This window comes from Branchiostoma belcheri, unplaced genomic scaffold (assembly GCF_001625305.1).
Source record: "Branchiostoma belcheri isolate BF01 breed outbred unplaced genomic scaffold, Haploidv18h27 scaffold23, whole genome shotgun sequence".
Classification (NCBI taxonomy): domain Eukaryota; kingdom Metazoa; phylum Chordata; class Leptocardii; order Amphioxiformes; family Branchiostomatidae; genus Branchiostoma; species Branchiostoma belcheri.
Window position 1 is genome coordinate 2926959 of NW_017803824.1, and position 21371 is coordinate 2948329.

Sequence of the window (21371 nt, forward strand, 5' to 3'; positions counted from 1 at the left end):
TAGAAAGGATTGTGATAGGAGCTTCTAGTTGTTTGCCTGCTGTGGTAAAAAAAAGTGAAGATTCTATGTATTCTAATTGAAAAGGGTGAGATTTGATTTGAAGTGTGAGAAGTCTGGAACTCAAAAAACAGAAGTAAAACAGTAAATTTGTATGTTGAAATTGGGAGAGCTGGAGGTACCAAACATGAAGATTTGAGTAAAGACCAGGACACTTCAGGCAGCCCATCCCATGTGTATCATCACTGCTTTGATCAACAGTCTCACCAGGTGGGCTGGTCCCCATGGCCGAGGGAGAAACCATATGTGTGTCATCTGATCAGTGATGACAGGCTAAGTCATTCCTCTTCTTAGGGGGTGTCGCAAACTAAAAAAACAACTTATTTCTAAAACTTACATTTCCTTTTTAGAGTTTACTAAGTCTGACAAGTAAGAATAGAGTTTTACTGTGGGAAAGAGTGAAAGATTGTTTGCAAAGATTTGATAAAAGTTGCGTTGTCATTGTCGCGACATTGTATCACCCCAGAAAAATGCAGAAATGGTACAGCCCGGTAATTCCTCAAGCCTGTGGGGGATGACTAAATCTGTCACTGGCATCACTTCCTGGCAGCTGAGCCACAGGCGCGGGGTCTGGATGTGTTTCCTCTGAGTTTTCCATGTGGGTTGTGGTTTCCCTCAGTCCCACTCTCCCAGCAGTTCTCTAAACTTCCTTTCCAGCCACCGGACTTTTGATTTTTACACTCCCGAGCAGAGAGAGGTAAGTTCCATGTTGCAGATCGCTGTTTTTTTCATTTCATGTAACTGTGTGAAATGTAGGAGGAAATGGTGAAAACAGCAAGAGGTCTGGGAGCAAGTTTGTTCTGGCAACCAACTCCAATTGTCCTTCATGGTATTTCCACCATTTGGAATTTGATGTTCCTGAATTCTGTTATTTGTGGAAAGTTTAACAGTTGTACAATTTTGTGTTGAGATGCTTTTGTGAAAAACCCACTTTTTTTCCCTCCGATAAGCGCTGTGTATTCAGACGGAGGTGTTAACTGTGTAAGTTGTCAAGTCATGACTGGGTGCTAATTTTTCACCCAATGTGTTAATAATAGAGTCAGCTACTGCTGTGGTGTTATCACCCCCAACCAGACTTACCGAAAATGGCCTTGACAATTGTGCGGAGCTTCCTACCATTTAACCTGCATTAGTCAAATTTTGGGTGGTCAGAGTTATAATTTCTTCTCGCAGACTTGACGGGTAGCAATTTAGTCAATAGGTTGTTTCCCTAACCATGTATTCAGTGCAGTCTCAAGTGACAACTTTTTATTTTTCGCCCCTAAATACTATCATTACAAGGGACACACCCAATTTTTTCGAAGTGAGGGGGTATGGAGAGTCTTTTACTGACTCTTCCTGAACTTTTAAACCCCTGCTAAGAAAGGGCCAGTATTGGGGTCACACTCCAGACATGTAGTTCTCATCCTATTGGCTTTATTTATGTTGCAAATCAGTGTTTGGAGCAGGGAGATCCCGTGGCCAAGGGATGAAAATTTGGATTTCACGGCTTGAATAGAGAAGGTGCCCATCAGTCTGGGGACTAGGCCTCCACAAAAGCACAAAACTTTCCTCTTTATGCGGCCCTTTTCATTGTTCTCTTTGTGGTTGTGGCTTTCCTTGTAGCGCGGACATTATGTTTTCTCAGTTTGGGAAAACTTCTCTTGTAGCCAAGGTAAACTTCTGACACCCTGTGGATGCGGTGCTGCTATTAGTATTACCCGTGTTTGTAATCCTTCCAGTTCATTGAGCGCCTCGCTTTTCTCTGAACCAAGGCCGCTGTCAGAGGCACCGAGAACTTAGCCCCCCTTTGTACTTGACCAATTGTTACAGGGTTGATTGCTATAATTATGTCCATATGCCCCGCTTGTTTGTGGTCCTGGGATTTCTGATTTATAATCCTGGCGGATCTATTATTCATAGGGCGCTTCCATTATGGATGACCATGGTCTGTGGAAACACATGTTGCCTGCAACAGAAGGGGGCATGATGAAGTGTGAACAACCCATTAACAAGTCTGTGAAATTCCTGTCCCTGTCTCTATGATGATAGATGATACCAGGCTGGTCAAAGGCAAGTTTGATGCCGCTCTGATAAAAAATACTATTTGTCAGAAATGAACTCAGAAGTTTGACAGCAGTCACTGAGTCAGACATGCAAAACATCGGTATCGCTTTTCCTGTTCTTGTCTCTGTATTGATATAGTCTGGTTTGATGTGCAGCTTTGATGAAAGCACTATCAGAAACAAACTTGCAAGTTTGACAGCAGTCTGGCATAGGAAAACATTAGTATCACTTTCGCAAGCAAGCTGAGAAGCTAGTGTTTCAGTCTTGCCACTTGTGTTCCCCACTGGGGCCATTAATTTTGTCAGAAGTTTCGGGATTAATGGCCAAAGTCACGAGAAGCTCAATGTCAATGGTAACAAGGCTGCTGTGTAGTCCTCAAGCTATGAAACTCTCCCGTGCATATTTCATATCAAAGTAGAACATCATATGAATTCTTTTCAAGAACTTCAAAGAAATGGAAATATTTCTGTCCCTCTGAACATAATCATGGTGTCAATGCCATGAATTCCCTTCTTGCTTATACTATTTCAGCAGAGTTCTTTGGCTTGGTTGTGTATACAGCATTTCAACCGAACTGAAAATATGTACATATCCGGCAGCAACCACATATTCAAGTGCATCCGATACACGGTCTGACCACCTAGGTAGTTTTGTTTATGTCACATGTGAGTGACAGTGTAACAAATATAATAGTTTGAGGGCAGTAACACCACTTACAAAGTTTATGTAAATAATTGTATTGGCAAATACTACAAAACAAGACTTAAACTTTGCATAGGTAGCCTCTGTTCCAGGCATTGGTTGGTGGCTGGCATGTAATGGCAATGTACCTCAGTGTCTCCTTTGGAGACTAGGCGTGCAATTGGTTTCCTTCTAGGCCAGCTATAGCTTTGACAAATACTTGTTAATTGCAGAAGGGTGTCAAAGAGGTCTTGATTATATTGTGGGAGTGAGCAGTGAGTGTGAAAATACATCCATATGCGGTCAAGTGGAAACTAGACCAGGGCATCGACTCTGGATGTTTGTGTTTCGTGTAATCTGAAAGTATTAGTAACATAAAAGATCAGTAATGAAATATTTCGTTTTAAAATGGAAGGTAGAATAGTGCTAAAAGGGTTAAAAACCTTCTTGGATGATGACATCAAAAGCATAAACACATGGCCTTTAACTCAGAGGATCAGAGAAGTGACCCTTTGAGGTCAGAGCCAATATGTTCTATCTATGTTATTACCCCAGGACTGAGGCAGGGCAGAGCTATTTCCTGGCTATCATGTAATATTTATATACCTACACTTGGCTGGTCGCACACTCTGCCTTATGTCAAGGGTTACTCAGTACAGTGCAGGGTTTGCTCTATTGCTTTTCCTCACGGTCGTGTGGATGGGATTAGTGATGATTGGGGTTTTCAAGTCTGAAAGTGGGCTGTACAAGCTGTTACTTCGAGGGTAAAATTTTCATGTTTGATTTATGGCTGATAACTGGAAAGCAAGAACTTAATTATTGGGAACATGCCTGCTCTTGCAATATTTATATTCACAATACCTAAACCTATTTTGGAAAATGTCTTGAATGGATTCTATGTACAATATACTTTTGAAACTATACAGTACTCTTGACTCTAGAGTTTCTTGATTTTTTGACATACTTTTTTCGAAGAGACATAAAATGTACAAGACTACAGCTGAGTTGTATATAGCAAGTGACAGACAAGCCATACATATACAATAGCCAAAAACTGACTTGAAATATGGCATAACATAGAAAGATGCCAATGCCGTTTTTGGTTATTAGGGTAGAGTGTTCTGTCCCTGTCTATAACTAATCCTCTCATATTTCAGTAAGATCCCATTCCTTGAATATGTGATTCTTATAAAGACTGCTTTGATGTTTGTCCATTGTTCATAATGCTGTAGGGATGCACATGAAGCGGTTTTAACTCTTTCTTTTCCTTCTACCTTTGATGTATCTTCTGAATCCCTCTCTCTGCTTATCAGTTGTTTTGTTCCTTGCCTTTTCTTTCTCATTACGACCTGAGAATGGAGTTTGGGGCGGCTACACTCAGCAGATGTTGCTCCCCTGGCCAAGGTCTCCCGCTGAGAAGATTACCTATGATTACCCCCTGTCCATTCCCTACCTGTAATTATTTCCCGCTTTCCAAATCTCCATTCAACTCTTGGCAACTTTTCCAGCTGCCCAACGCGTAACACATGTTCACAAAAGTGTTTTTCTGAAAGGTTACTAACCTTTAGGCCAGCGATAAAAAAGAGTAGGGTGAACTTGAAGCACAACATGAAAACATGGCCTAAGGGGAAAGCCTGTACACAGTATCAGGGAGTGAATGTAGCTAAAAGTTATTCTCCTCACAGCTTTGATTCATCATCACGTCCTGCTAAAGTTTTGAGGAGCAAGGAAACAAGATGGTTTGACATTATGCCTCGGAATCAGGGATTTTAGTGTTCCCTAGGACGAAACCGGAAGGCGGGGGTCGTAAGGAGACAACCGCGGGTATGACACATGCCATGTCGTGTTGTCTGGTTTAGCGGGGCAGAGTGGGGGAGGAATGCTGTAAGCGGACAGAGTTCAACACCCCGAGGGCGTCGCTGTCAGGTCGGGCGCTTCGCAGAGACAAGAGGGAAATGGGCATTATTGTGGTGGGCCTGGCAGGTGAAGTGGTAATACCCACCTGTCAATGTGATGTATGCAGGGGCCAGGGAGGACAACGGACAATGGAAATGCTGGGTCCTGAACAATCGTTGGTCACACTGAGACCTGTAGTGTCCAGAGGCAGGGGGTTAGACCACCAGGTGAGGTTTGAATTGCTTTCCAGGTGACCCACCTTGTCATTAACGCGATCGCTGGCTCGAATCCAAACCACAGGGACATCGTTCCCCATAAGCCAACTGTTCTCCGTGGTGAATGGCAGAACACGCTGACTGGGTTCGCGGAGCACACAGAGCTTCTAAATTGAAGGTGACATTGGGGGAGTGTTCACCTGGCCAAATCACTACAATCTACCTGGTAATTACATCCTTCCCAGCGGCTGTAACTACCTGCTTTACAACTGCAGAAGAAAAGGCAAGTGCGGCGTTTTCGTGGTGGTCTTTGTTCGACATGTCTTCTCTATCCAGCCTTTGTTTCGGCGCGTTGACTGTCAGTATCTTACAGTTGATGTTTCGTTCATCCCTCTTTAAATTACTTTGATGAGCTGCATTGTTTGCTAATTATAAAGGGCTGTGGTAGCCTCTGGAGGTTTTGTTTCTTGTAGAGATTTTAATCTTATTCGTGACTTGAAAGCATACTCCTTACAGCTCAGACCTGCCATAACCTGGTTTCCTTAGTGTCTGGTCTGTAGACCATTTTATAGCTCACTCCCAGATGGTACTAAAAACATCTATAAGCTCCATAAACTCAAAGTAGAATTTGTCGGCTATATTCATTATGGTTTGATTAGAGTTCAGCCTGGGGGCTGGGCTCATTTGCGTCTTGCCGTGGGAGTTTTTCTTAATTCGTGCCCTTCTAATAATAAGTTCTATTCCTCAGAGAATGTAACCTTTTTGTACTCAAACATTTGCATTACTGTTAATATTTTCAGTAGCAACATTTTATGAATGTTAATTATGTGGCTTCATTACCCAGTCAGCCGTATTATTATTATAATCGTAAAGTTCTTAAATAGTATTTAGGTCTTAAAATAGTAGAGAAATATTCCTTAAAACTGCCTTTACTCCAATTTTCTCCTCACAAATATTGTCTTGGCTAGTCTTTAGATTAGTAACGAAAAGTCAATATTTTACACTTGAAAGGAGAACATCTTTGTGGTCAAAGCTTGTGGTAAGAGAGTATAAACATCTACAGGTTTCTTGAACAGGAAGAGGATCAAAGCAGGTTTTGTTGAAGTCTCCAGTCTGTGCTTTTACCTGCGTTGTTGAAAGGATCCCCCAAGATTAAAGTCTGGTCTGTGTATCCTTCCGAAATAAACAGTTTTGACTTTCCCTGTTTGTTTGTGCAAGGTCAGCCCAGGTTGTGTCAATGTTTGGTTTCCTAAAGCTCCGTCACTGCTCAGCTGAACTGAACGGCCCTGTAAAAGGAAGATCTAGAATTCAGACCAACAATAAACTTTGAACATACGCCAGTACTAGTACTGCCCCACCTACACTTTTGTGAAATGGATTCCACTGCTCATTGAAAAGCCATTCTGCCACTGGTTATAATAGAATCTGGATCACTACAACAATGCTTTTGCAGGTCTCCATACAATCAGCTAGATCTGGGTTTCTTCAAGTAAAGAGTTACATTAATACATGCAGATACATGTAGTTATAACTGTTTTTGCTGCATCTGCCCCATAGGTATATCATGATGTTCCTTTGATGATAAGTGTAACAAGTGTGTCCTCCATCATCCTTATTGACTAATCACACCTTCGTCAGTAGAAGACAGTCAGAGTCAAGGCTGAATTCAACAATTCCTATTAGTATTACACAGGTTCAGTTCAGTGCTTTCCAGTATAGTACGATTAGCATGCAAGTGGTAACTTGAAGAGCTGGCCAAGCACTTGGACCTGGGGTGATGGCATTCCTTTTCCCCAAAGAGTCTGTGATGTGTCTAGAAAGAGCAGGGGGAACAATTCGAAACCCGAGCTCAACTTTAACAGTGTTTTGGGCCATAAAACTGAGGCATGTTGGCGCCACAAATTGGGAAGGTAACCCGTTCGGGGCTTTGCCATCTCGCTGTATAATTTCCCAGTAGTGCAAGTTCTAGCTGTTAGCGACAACTTTCTAGGGTCTCTTAGGAGAGAAAACAGTTCAATTACGGTCATTGCTGGCTTAAAATTCATTAGATATAGTACTATAATAAAGCTATAACAAATACTTCCAATACACAAGGGGACTTATTAAGCATAATTGTCCCTAGTTGGGTAACAAAACAGCCAAAATTTTGCCAGAATATCTTCAATTGACAAAGTTTATGTAGGCTCCTGGGAAAATGAGAAATAAGAAATACATTTTCTTCTAAGACTTTTTTTAAAATTCCTTTTAATGTGGCCCAAAGGGTTAAATTTCGCATAGTTTGCTGCACATTTCAGACTGTATTACCGGTTGTAGACTTACTAAAGTGGTAAGTTACCATTTTGTAATGAACAGTAATAGAGCTACAGTACATCAATAAACATTTGTAGTAATCTGGTTCAGTAAATCTCTATACAACTTGTTTGCATTTGGCAAACACGTTGTGTTTGTTTTGCCGCTGCCGTCTTCTTTATCCCATTAACAATAGGGGCAATACTCGTCAAATCTTTACAGCGTTGTGTTTGCATGTGAATCCTGTTAATGAAAAAGGGGTTATAAAACTACTGTCATTTAATGTAGTAAAGTCAAAATGTTTGAAGTATATTATGCACACTGAATAGCATTTGCTTTGAAAATAAAACATACATTTTAAAGAGTACCAGTGTGTTAATCTGGTTCCATCTACTGTCAACTAATTTTGTGTTCATTAATCTTAGGTTGAAGTTTTTGTACAATTAATTGGTGATATTAATTGTTCGCATTCTTCAATCAGAATCCCTCTAATTAAATGCATGCATGCGTAATTATCAGTATCAAAAACATATTAATTTCACATGTCCATTTCCTCAGTTGGTGCTCCGGTATTGATCCAGGTCAGGAAAATTAATTGTCTTGTCCTTTCTTAATCGTTCCTTCCTTGATTAAACAGATGAAACCCAAATGGCTTCCCTTGACTGCAAATCCTTGCCTATTGGAGCCGATAAAAAATAGCCATTGGAAATTGTGATTTTCTCATCACTTTGTCATGGTCTGAGTATGAAATGGATCAAGGATGAAGTCAGCCCCACCCCCTGCCGTGACCAGAGGGACCAGAAATCTGCAGAACTCTTCAGGGAAGGGGAGGAAACAACACAGCTGTATCCCTCCAATGACTCATGTCTGTGCAGGGAGTCAACATGATGAACACAGATTTCTGGCCCTATTGGATTTCCACCCCAGCACTTTTGTCTGGATTCGGTTGCCTCGCTGCAATGTGGTCTGTACTATGGATTTTTTTTTAAAACCCGCTCTCGAGCAGTGGCTGTGAGAATAACATTGGTACTGAAAATCAATGTTGTCTTTGTCAGGCAGATGGCAATGGGAGTGAGAGCTGCTGACCTTGCATTTAAAATTGCTCTGAAGCGCTTTGAGGAATTCCTTCTTCTTTTCTCTAGTTATACACCTTTGTGAAATTTCAAGGTTAAATTTGATTGACTGCAAGCTCAGTTCTGCAGACCTTGTATGAATTGCAGAGCAGCTTTCTTTGCTTTATCTTGTATCAGATGTTCTTACATAAAGGTTAGAAATTCAATGTTTACCTTACCTTGTTAACTAGATATGGTGGATCTTTAACACAAAGTTATTTTGTCTACTGTAACATGTATACAAGTAGTTCTGACTGTGTATTTTGAAGTGTCATACCTTTGCTAGAAGTTTCAAACTTTCAATTGTAAACATGATTTGTCAGCGTTGCTGAGAGGCAGTTAGACCACTCCTGAGATGTTCAAGAAATTGGGGATTATTTTCCTAGAGCAACGTAAAGACCACACGGCTTTAGGGCACTAAGTTTGTATACTTAGGCATTTCCTTGGTCGCCGCTGCGCTGGCGATAAGGCTCGGAAATTCGCAACATCCTCCTCCGAGTATCGTAAGAGAAATGCAGCGGAAAGTTGAGAGGGACTGATATCAATTTCCTCACTTCCCTTTTGGCTCAGAAGTACATTTTCTCCTCAGTTGCACCAGTTTAAACTCTTTCCTAGTCTAAACAAAGTGGAAGCCCTTCCGACCTCACGGAATCTTCACCTCTTTGTCAATGATAACTGGGGGAATTTCCAGGACTAACATTGCACCAGAGGGGCTGAGTTTGTATGTTCTGTAAATTGTAACATCAACTCCGATAATTCTGCTGGATTAGCAAGATGTGATCTACTGTAATGTCCTCTAGTAACTACATCATGATTTAAACCTGACGGTAATAGATTTGGTGATAAGTTTTCTCTGTTGCAACAGATTCTCTGTTAGCCTGGATTGCTGACACTTGGGTTATTAGAGATTCTGTTTCTCTTGGAACAGCTGTAATGTTAATCTTCTCTCTGTTTCTCTTTCTGTAGTTTGCGGATGCTTAAGTGTTTTGGCTCAACGTGACTTGGTTACAGGATTGCTCCAATGCTCACGAGGAGACCTTCTGTTACTCCTGCCTCCAGGCTAAAAATTCCCCAGCGAAATGAGCAGCCACGGGAGAAATCTGACTGCTTTTCTGTAAACACAGCCCTGGAGAAATTTTGCCTGGGTTTATATAAACACTGCCATCATCTGGTGGAACCTTCCTGTGTTTGTTTACAAACTCCAGCAGACAAAATTCTTGATCTATCTTTGCTTCCTTCTGCTTTGCACAGATGGCCAAATGATATCAATTATATGAATTATAGATGGTTTAATATGACAGCTGACATTGGGGATTAGAAATCCTCGTTTAGCTCAAGAGTGCGGAGGTGATTTCCTGAGGTGCTTAGACTGTCTGAGTTCCTTTCGGAGTCCAAATTGCTCAACATTGACCCAACAGACTGGAAACTGTTGATTTGGTGCCATTGTGAACTCTTTATCCCCTGACAGGCAGAACACAAGGATGGCACTGCTGTGGAAAATAATGGCATTAATACTGTCATTGTGTATTAATCCACAACTAATGGATTGGTTACTTGTCATCCCATGGCATGAATTTACATCAACATCCATTGATGTGGTGATTGACTGGTGTCAATGGAAATGAGAACAGGGACAAATTCCATACAAGTCTATTCTTCTCTTAATAGCCCCAGCTTTTTCCTCACAGAGGGTTTGTTTTTGAATGACTGGTGGTGATTGGTAAAGACAGACAGCATCAGATAAAGGAAACTCTATAGCAGCAGAATGTCAGTCACTTTTGGGAGGGAAGGGAAGTGGAAGAGCTATGCCTGAATAGTTTGGTTCTATTACAGGCTCTGGCGGGATTCCTTTCTTTGTTGCTTGGTTTGGAAGCGATGGATTTTATTTCAAGCGTATGATGAGAGGATACATGCATGTGTGATAAAGGATGAAGACAGCAGATAACGATGTATTGTGTGACAAGGCTTGCACTACTATCCTTGCAGCCTTGTGTATTTAAATCAGAACATGGCGTCTTACAAGTGTTTCTGACTGGTGGACATTAATGTCTGGCATGTGACGCAGGTCAAAGTAGTTAAGTACCCGTTACCCCCCATGCTGCAATTGAATCAGAACTGATAGCACAATTCTGACATGGTTGGCATAGAAATGGTGGTACTATCTATACAGTCGTATTCTTAGTCAGGACAATGTGTGTTTTGGTGGTCAAAAATGCTTGCCAATTGGGCGTCCAGCCGGATGGTACATGTCAAAGCTGTTGAGAATTCTTTGTTTTCTTTGCGACATTCATATCGGATCCGTTTGTATCTTTCAGCTCTAAAGTTTCTAAATGGTATGTAAACTCTGTTAATTCTGTCCACTTGTTTTCTGTCAATTCCTTGTCAGGTCAAGACCAACACAGGTGTGATGTAACAGGAAATGATGTCATAACACACTGCTTGAAAGCCGGCCAATCAGTCTGCGCCATTTCCTCCACAGCTAAGCGGCCTTTCCTTCAACCTTTCCAGTTCTCTGGTTAACCAGATATTTGCCTGCTAGTACCATAGATTAGAAACCTTATCTGAAGGGAAGTATTTCAATCAGATAGGGAGCTCATTTGTGTAACCCCAGACTTTCCGATAAAGGAATAATTCTAGGTGCGGATGAAGCTGACCCAGACTAGGGTAGTTATAGGTATGGTCATTCTAGGTTTGTTTATTGTTTAGCCAAAATTACTTGTAATCTGAACTGGAAACAATAGTGATCAGTCATTGGAATACTGACAGTTTCTGAAGATCAGGACTCTTTTTGAGTCTACTAGAATAGGGGGAATGCAGTATATTCTCTGAATTTTCAAGGTCAAAGATTGGCCCAAAGTCAATTTTAAGTTAACTGGGTGAAACTATGGGTCATTCCTGGAAAGAGCAACTAGCTTAATTGGGAGATGGATTTTTTACAAAATGAAGATTTTCGTTTTCAACATCTGCTCGAAGTCTATGCCTTTTCTGTCAGCAGACCTTGACAGGCCCAGTTAGACCCTGATGCCCAGGGTGGTCCTCATGTCTGTGGGACACATCAGACCATCCTTTGATACCTGATAGTCACAGGAAAGCTGCAAATGATTACAATAAAAGATCTACTTGAAATTAAAGATCTGAAAATACCTTGTGAGCTTACTGGAGAAAAAGGAGAAGGAAAGTAGAATGAGAGGAAGCTGTGGGTGGCTACCAGAAATTGTCGTCAGCTCTAATTTCTCTCACAGAAAAACAAACCAGCGTTTTAGGGTGTGAGTCATATAGTCTGGGTGTTTGCTGGTCTAGCTAGCAGGTGATGAAATAGATAGGGTTGGTCTGAACTGGAATGGCATCTACTTTCTGGTTTAAAGTGGTGGACGAAGGAGACAGTCTAGGACCAGTGGAAGATTGCTAGGCCTGATTGTCCTCTGAGTGTTTCTTGAGAAGACATCTGACTCAGTCCAGTTGTTGCAGTGCAAGTTCTTGCCCCAGGCTGACCATTACATGGGTCACTGCCCTGCAAAGATAAAGTCTTATGTGTGGTCAACTTTGAGGCTCAAAGGATAGATAGCAGCCTTCCTTATAATTGAGCTTTTTCCCAAAAAGATTGGCGAGCTCCTTGCATAACAGTGGCAATTTGCGATCTAAGTGCAAGCTGTACTTTTACGTTCATCTACATGTAATGTATGTCTTAGTTAGTGTGGTGGCCACCTTCGTTATTTGGTTCACATTAGTGAGGACATTAGTTTCCCTAGGTGGTATTGTTAATCACATTTTTAATTTTGTTGATCCAGTTTGGCCCAAGCTTCTTGGGTCGTGTTTTGGGGGCACAAGTTCTTGCCCCAGGCAGACTATTACATGGGTCACTACCCGGGTGAGATAAGTCTTATGTATGGTGAACTCTTAATGCTCAAGATAGGTGGCTATCTTATCGACACTAAGGATTCCTGAGTCACCAGACAAGCCATAGCTTTTGACAAATCAGAAATAAAAGTATGATCTACGCATTTTCAACCCGCATGACTCCTAGTTCTGTTCTCGAGCGGAAGAGCTTGCGGGAAGAAGGATCCCCAAGGTGGCGCTGGTAATCACCTTTGTATTGTTCTTGCTCAGACTGGATGAGTGATGAAAATTGCTCCGGTTTCCTGTTTCTCCAGCCAATCAAGTCTGAAGGGACGGGATCTTCAGTAGGTGAGATGGAAGAGGTAATCTGTAAAGTCTCTGTTTGGACTTGCAGATTTGTCTCTGCACTCAAAGAATTGTTCATATCCAGAAGCACTTAGTGTCTTCCATTGCCATGGGGTGATATTCATAGTTATGATTCAGAAGTTACTTACAGTACTTTTACTAAGTTTTAGACTTAGCATTTTGATTTAGATTCCAAGTTTGAATGAAAGGTTTTGGGGGACTGTATTTTTAGCATTATCCACAGATATCGACAGAGTCTATTCTGCACAGTATATTCAACTTCAATTTCTGTCGCTTCAGATTGATGGGTTGTCTTGAAATGCAGGATTTGTAATAGAAAACCACCATGCTGAACCAAGCAAGAAATGATTCATGCAGTACAGACCTGTCCCTAGTGGATGGATATTCATGGATATTTGCTTTAAAGATAGTGGATATTCTTGGACCTTGGGCCTTTCTTCATTCCAAAGACCTGTTGGGGTTAATAGCTCTGTTAGAACGATTCCTGTCAATTCCGTCAACTTTCGCATCAACCACGGGATTACTGCTGCCAACAGCGTCGGCCATCGTCCATGGATCAAGGCTAGCCGGGAACGCCAGAATGAGAAGGCTTGACCAGGAAATTGGCAGGTGATGGAGACAGGAGCCCTCACCCAATATGCGAACGCTTATCTCCCAGTCCCAACACCATTCCGCCATCCCGCGGAGCTTTGTCTGTATTGATTTCTTCCACGTCTCTGGTGATGATGCTTCTTGGAATCCTGATGAAGTCACTGTCCCACCGGTGCTGTAAATTTGTTGTGAAGTTTGCAGCAGTAATATCCCGCAGAACATGTACAGTGAAAAACAATTGAACACAATGGCCTTGATTCTGCAGTAGGTACAGTACAGTACATGTGCATGTAGGAGGGTATGTTATTCAATGCCCACATACATTGTGTATAAGTAAGATCTTGTTTGTCTCTCTGAAGCAAGATATACTCTATGATCCAAGATATACTGTATATATACTGTATAAGCTTTCAAAGGCATACACGCAGGTGTGGTAAATGGCTGCCTGTGACAAGTATTCAGCCTGAAACAACCCCAGTTTATCGTGACCTTCACTTTGAACAGAAGAACTGGCAACAATTCATCAAGAAGTTGACACTGGTCTGTGCCCCCTACTTACAAGTTGGACGCTCTCCAGAGAAAGCACTTGCACGCATGGGACATTGTCCAAGCGTAGCTGTCCTATAAGATGTATTGGGCCGTCCCATTGACTGTGATTTCACCATAACCCTTTACACCTGACTGTCTTGTTGTTTGGTTAACAGCTTGGGCATTGTTCAAACTGACACAGGATGCATTACAGAGGTAAAGCAAGGCCTATACGTCTCTGTATAAGTGCTGTAGGTACTGCTTGAATGTCTAACCATTAGGAACATTTAACCATTATGTTTGAAAACGCTTGGCATCCAAACCATTAAGATAAGACATGCTAAAGCTAAAGTATGTCTTACAAAACTGTTGAGAAGACTTCTTCAGGCAAGTGATGTATCCAATTTGTACAACCAAAGCAACTCAGGTAGAGTGCAAATATCATTCTGTATGACATAATTTGTATTATCGTTACAGTTAGAAACCAATATTTTGTTCATTATGTTCGTGAGCTAGCCAAATCGGCTGTAACATTACTGTTAAAGTTTTGTAGTAGTCTTGTCTTTTCTGTAAAGCTGTAGTGATTGACATGTGGTCATGCTAGCCACTATTTGCCCTGTTTACCTGTTTGTTTGGGAGTAAACATTGGGCGGAGCTCTGTGCTATTGCAAACTGTTGTAACCTACAGACTACAGAACGCTTTATCGTGGCAAGACCCAACCCCCCAATCCGCTTAAGCAGATTAGGGTCAATTATTGACATATTTCTTCCCCTTTATAATGAGACACATGGCCCAATTAGCCAGACATAGATGGAACCTGCTAGATAACCCCTTGTAATTAGATGAAATTCCTCCAGTTCTCAATAAGTTGGTGGTGCAATCCCGTCATTCAACCACAACAGTAGCTCGGGGCCAAGCGAGGGTCATCAAAGTGCTCATTACTGCACCGATATGGAAGCCCAGAAAGTAGGTAGTGTTTATCTACTTTCTCACAATAGCCAAGATGCGAGTCGTTAGAGTCTCCGAAAGCCTGAAATTATGCTCGTTATTGTTAAAACCCTTTGCCCTTTTAGGTTTTGTCTTGAGGGCTGCGGAGCTGAGTATGGTTATTACCCTGCTTAACTACAGTATTGGGTGTGCGTAGCGGGATGGGCCGCTGTGATGTATAATTTGCAGAGGATTAAGCGAATGCTTCAAATGGCTAGGAAACACCTGTGCCTGGCATCCTGTTTGCTAGATATCAGGTAAGCCAGGTGGACGTACGTTTTCTGATGTTTTGCAAAATGTTGTGTCAGGGATTCGGGTGGTTTTTCTGGGTGTTACCGACCAAACTGCCTGGATTTGCCAACAAACTCTAACTGAAATTCGGGTAATTCCAGGTTAACTGGACTTTTCTCTCCAAATTACCAAATGTGCTGCCAGGATTGCCATCCTTAGTACGGTCGTTACCAGGGGGACTTGTCCTAACTACCAGGATTTCCCGATGAATTTTAACTGAATTTGCTGTAATTCCAGGTAAACTGCAGGCTTGCGATTGGGAAACATCATTTGTCGCTTAGGAGAAAGAAAGGCTCCAAACGTAACTACCAGGATTTCCTAACGACTTCAGACTGATTTCCAGGAAAAGTAGCCTGTGGTACACTGAAAAGGGAAGGTTCATCCTAGTTTTAGTAGTTTTAGCCGAGAGGAGACTCCAGTAAAGTCTATGATAAGTTGGAGGGTCTTGCGGTGCTAATGGTCACCTGCCCAGAGCTCAGCCTGAGCTTACACAGGTGCGGGGTCGGCTGTGTGGTAATGAGAACAGGTTTGGCCAAGATTTACGGTGACCTGGAAATTGTCCGGGTCAGATTATGGCTAGGATTACAGCCTGTCAATAAAGGGGATCGTTGTCATTAATTCGGAAGTGCATGTCACGCTTGGTGAATATTTAATTCACAAACATTGCGAGTGTGTAACCGGCCTGTCTGTAACAGCACCACTAGAACATCTTGGGCCTTGGCATGAAAGATGATTTTCATTTGAGGCCTTCCAGGGTCAGACAGTGTAGATGCATGTACAGGTACCAATGATTGATGACTCAGGTATGCAGGGTTCTAGCTAGCACATTTCTGCATATCGTGTGACTTCCAAAAGGTCAAGAGTACAAGTTGTCTATCTGAGACTTGCTCCTGAAAAGTGTTGCAGTCATTACAGGACCAGAGGATGTTTTTAAACTGTGGTTCTCCATTCATTATGTCCGCTTAAAAGAGCAAGAGGAATTTCCCCAGTACATAAAAGTTCTATATACCACGCACAGCATCTGTTCATCTTGTCACAACCAGTGGAAGATGGGCTTTGCTGTAAGCTAACTGGGATTGAGATATATTTCTTTTTCACTGGCCAGAATGATCACCCAATCCGTTTACTAGCTTCCACAGCCAAACTGAGGACTCCCTTCTGAAACATCTTTACCAAGTTCAATAGATCTTTCCAATCAGGCTCAGTGTTGTCTGTCATTCTGTGGCTTGGAACAGAGCTGATAAGTGTTAACGTGGGTTTATGGGATCCACTGTTGATGGCTTCTGAGTCATTGAATGGGGAAAGAATGCCTCCATTAAAGGGATCATATAATTAGTCCATCTGCCATACTTAACCATTGCGTCAGGACATAGCTCTTTCCAACCTGCAGGTGCCAAGGTTTCACAGTGGAAACAAAATCGCAAAAATAGATATTCTCTTGTTGTAAAATTTTAAATGTACTGTACACTAAAGAATCAATTTTTCAATGGGCTAGCAGGCCTGTCTGCCAGACAAGAAGAGACTGATGGAATGTTGGCTTGCCTGCAGTGCAGGGGTATCCTGCTGGGGGTACTTGATACTTCAGCTTGGTTGTGTGCTTTACTGTATTGGCAGTAAACTATATGGAGAGGACATGCTGTACTCTAGATCATATAGCACATTAAAAATTTAGCACCAGTCAGTCTAGTGAAGGGAAACTAATATCAAATGGACATTCTTTCCCTTCTTTTTCTAGGGTAGTATGTTTTCAATAAAATCATTTTTAAGTATTGGCTGTTTAAGTCATGTTGTTTTGATATCGAAGACCACTTGAAAGCCAGGGTGATCTCTGCTTCATCTTGATTTCATTTGTAACGCAAGAACCAAGTAAATTTTCATATCTATCTTTTACGTGGACAAAAATGAAGAAAAGTGGGATTAAGTCAACCATTACTTCCCCCTTGATATCTCATTACCAAAGCTCATACGGCTTTGAATGTTTCTCATTACCACCTAACTCAATTGCAGTGTATACATAATGCATGGTTTAGACCTTAATTCCTCTAATCTGTTTGGAGCAGCAATATATTTGATGGTGGAAAGGCTACAAAACATGTTTGGGCAATTCAATTAATATGATAGCTATGATACTTGCAAGTCCAGTCATGGATTTCTCTTCCTCCCTATAACAGATATGTTTGAAGTTAGGAACCAAAGGTTGGGATGTCGCAGTTCTAATATGCCAGATGTTGCTGCAAGGTTTGTATTATCGTTGCCACAATGCTCTCATTACTTGCCCTCTGGTCTACCTTTGCCTTTGGGATTTATCTGCGAGCTGATACAGTGAGGGGTGCGGATGGTTGCACAAGGACAGGTACTGTTTGCGAGACAGACAAACAATAGGCAGTGCGAGGGGAAGCGGGCTGTTTGACGGATATTCTGTCACCTGCCTTCGGTGCAGACATACGTCTGGACAGGGGTCATTAAATGTCTTTATCTTCTGCTGGTGAGGTGTTCAGGACTACATGCCCTTCCGCTAGTTACAAGGACAAGTATGGGGACTCACGGAAGGTCTCTTGTTTTGCTGCGGTGGCTGCTTGTTTTAAAACGGTAAGATTCTGACATGGTTCACTGTGCTTGTATATCTTGATTTTCTCTAACTAATTTTAGAAGTAGTCTCAAGTCTTGAGTTTTTGTTCCTGTTGGAAAATGTAAGAGGCTAGTAGGCTTTTCAAATACAGTAAAGTTATTTGCTGAATAGGGTCTCCACTGAGGCAAGGCTGGTACAAGAAGCCTTCCAGGTATTTTGTCTTCTGAAGTTTAGGTGTCAAAAGTTTTGAGGCGTTACTCTGTGATGAGGTTTCGCACCGGCGCACAGACTTCAACAGGTTATTAGGAAGCAAAGAGAGGAGTTCCCAACAGGCTCGCTGTGTTTTTGAGTAATGGTGTTATCTTCTCTTGGTAGGCATCCGGGAAAGCTTGTGGGATATTGATGGTGACAGGGCCATGACAGTGACGGTTTTATCACGCACAGTTTATACACTGAACCCAAAACTTTGACATTTCAAGGAGTGTATATTGGGGATTTAGGTACAAGATATTCAAACATAACCTGACAGCCCGACAGGTTTGGTTGGAATCTCCACACCCCGGAATCTCTTCCGAGGATACGAGACGTGCCAAATATCAATTATACCCTCGCTTGTGAATTAAGCGGCAGAAGGATGTTGCTGACATTTGGAGAGTGGCCTTTAAACGTGGATTGCTGCGAGATTTATGCCGATTGGCGATGATGAGACATCACACCCTGCTGCTCCCATGTATACATTTTCCACCAACTTGGCTCCCATCCTTGCGTGTAATTCAGGAGCTGATCATTCCATCCTCCATCTGTTGGAACATGTAGGGGGAATACTGTTTAACACTTGATTACCTTCAATTTAGGGTGCAAGGAGGGGCCACCGCCCAAAAGGTGCCAGCTGGCACAGGTTGGCTGGGGAGCGCTTTCATTTGCTCCGACCTGAATGTAGGAAGGTGGGGGAATTCCTCCTGCCTACAGACCAATTACCTACCAGATTGCCTTGTAGTCGCCGAGTCTGTGGCTCCTGTTAAGCTTTTCTGCGAAAACACCCACCTACACTAGCAGCGTGCAGTGTCATCCCTACGTTGATTAATACCTTAAGGGAGAGGAATGATGGACTGCAACGCGTCGCTGTGAAAAGTGTGGCCGCAGTGAATGGGGGCCTGAGTTTATTGTTCCTCATTCAGTGGAATGCTGGCATGGCTCATTAAGAGTCATTACCGTTGACCTTGCGGTGTTGTGAGATGTTCGTCAGCGTGGTAATTGCCGGTGCTTCTTTGCTGATTGAGTCTCAAGGCCTCCTGAGTAACAGGCCCATCCTCTCACCTGGAGGTGTACATTTCACAGACGTGGGACACTGTCCTAATTTGATATCCTGAAAGTACCTTGCTGGGGTCCAAGGTTACTGTCGAGTGTTTCCTTACAAAATGCTGTTTTTGGTGCACTGTGCACATCTGTTTCTTTGGTTCTGTTACCTCATGGGAGGGGGATACATAAAATTGTGTCCTAATTTGATCCTAAAAAGTAATTAGGTTATTGCGTATTATATTTTCCTGCTGTTTGATGTATTTCTGTGATAATATACAGCTTTTCTAACATGAAATTTGTCTTAAGTTCTCATCTACAAGTATTCTTATTGCCTTGAGTGCTAAGAAGAATTTTGAAAGTCAATAATTTTTCTTCAGAACATCCTTGACAAGTGCTGCTTTTGATTCAAGTACCTGAGATTACATATCCAATTAGTTGGAGACTTGCCATACTAATATGAATTGTTATTGTGTTTCCTCTCTGCAGATATTCCTACTGATTGCTGCTAACTTGACGAGACAGATGTGGCCGCAGTGAGCATCCACCTGACGACGTAACAAGTACTACTGTACATAGCAGGGACCTGAACTGCCCGACAAAGCAATTGCAAGATGGAGAAACGGAGCAAGTACAGATCACGGGGAAGCCTGCCCCGGGACAGGGTTGCTCGCTACAGCTCTTCTGCGGACGTAGTACAGCGAACACAGGTCGTGTGGATATAGTTCTGACGAGACTCTGAAAGCGTACGAGAAATACGGCAAATACGACAAATACAATGACAGATATGACCCTGCTTCTGGGGACAGGACAAGCAGATCTAGTGCAGGTTAGTAACTTTTGCATATTTTGCTTTAACTTTAAAGATTGTTTTTAAAGATGATTTCAAACCTCTGTTATTAGGTAAGTAAACATCAACTTAGGAAAACTTGACCAGCAGCTGAGTAAGATTTGTAGTCATTTTTGTGAAAAACTGAAGAATAAGTTACAGTACTTTATTGCTTAGTTGTAGCTGCAGTTAATTTTCATTAAGATGTTTTGTCTGAGCACCTGCTGGAATCAAAGTAGGATATGCGTTTGTAATCCTGAGCATTCATTTGATGTAATACAACCAGCCAGCACAGCATACCCTAAAAGCTAGTATATTACATCAAAGGGCAGGTATGGCAGTTGATACATAATCCAAATACACCATCCCAGACAATTTTGACAGGTATGGTACATACAAGCCATTCACCCTTTGCCCACCAAATCCCTAGTTTGAAATCACCACGACATTTGTAATATTTCAATGTTTTCTCAAACAGAGGGAGGCGTAATCTCTCCGATATATTTCAACTTCATGAATATTCCACTCAACCCCAGAGGGGCTCTATATTTTTGGTGCGTGCTGGAGAATGGGGAGCGATCCACTTGTAGCAGGCCCTCAATGGGGTGTAATCATGTTCTGGGTCGATCCCGCGAGCCTGTTGGAATCCAAATGGCAGCAGATTTTCCCGGCAATGTTGCCTTGAGTGTGGATCTGCATGTAGATTTGGAGGGGCTTGGGCACGTTGAGCTATGAGAAAGATTTGTTATTGGACTACGAAATGTGATACTGAAAAGATTTTGCGTAGGATAAGCTGTGTGCATTTTCTGTTGTTTTTAACTGGAAGCGCTTTAAGCCTATACCATTTATAAGTTGGGTATTGCAATTGCCTCAGGGTAAGGTAGACCTTAAAAGTACTTTGTAGGATTAAATCATATCTTAATGGACTGAAATATGGACAATTATCTTGTGCAAGATGAAAGCTTTGCTGAAGAAGTACTTTGTTTTACTTAGATATTAGATTGATTTGTTTTATAAATCATGGTTGGTAGGATTTCATCATTTTTGTGCCCGTTTTGCAAAGTAGATGCAGGATTTATGTAAACAGGCAGTAATGATGCTGTTTGAAAAACCATTACAACAAAGCCAAATCATTAACTTGTGGTAGACCAACATTAAACAGTCAATATCAAAGGCATTCAAACAAAGTACTTGGAACATCTGGCAAATGCTCCAGAGGAAAAGGGGCCTCTATCATACCAGCAGCCTTCTCAAAACAAGCCGGCTACCGGCGAAAATCGCCGCCTACTCAAATTTTTGCGCCGGCTACTTTCGTCAAAATTTTCAAATTTTTGCGCCGGCTACTTTCGTCTAAATTTTCAGAAAAACAAGTAAGCTCCGTTACATTTTCTCACAAACTTCACCGGCTCATTTCTTCTGACGAACTTCAGACAAATTTCTGCTAGCTTTCTGGATCTGAAAACTGCTTCTTTCTTAGCCTCCTGTGCAGATTTCTAGAGCACGAGTCAGCGTTTGCTTCTACGAGCGGCCCGCGGCCGGCCAGAGCGGCCGAAACTTTACGGGGGAGGGTCTTGTTCGGGGCTCGAGTTGTATCCGCGGAGCTGTATCGCTCGAGCTAGGCGGAACTTGCTTCGTAAACTCGTTGCTCACGAAAATTATCAAGCCGCTACCTTCCCAACTTCTCCCGGCACTAGTAACATTCCTGCTACAAATAACTAGTACAAATCACGTCAAAAAATATCAAGACATGTATAGAAGCGTGTTCATATCTTTCATACAC

General features: G+C 42.1%; 1 protein-coding gene across 1 annotated transcript in view; it reads left to right on the forward strand.

Annotated features, from left to right (window-relative positions):
- The first annotated feature begins 526 nt into the window (after positions 1-526).
- Positions 527-21371, forward strand: part of LOC109470649 (teneurin-3-like) — a 57356-nt gene continuing 36511 nt past the window's right edge. The window contains 3 exon segments of the mRNA XM_019769677.1: positions 527-754; positions 19252-19457; positions 19459-19591. Coding sequence (XP_019625236.1) covers positions 19377-19457; positions 19459-19591 — 214 coding nt within the window. The 5' untranslated portion in view covers positions 527-754; positions 19252-19376.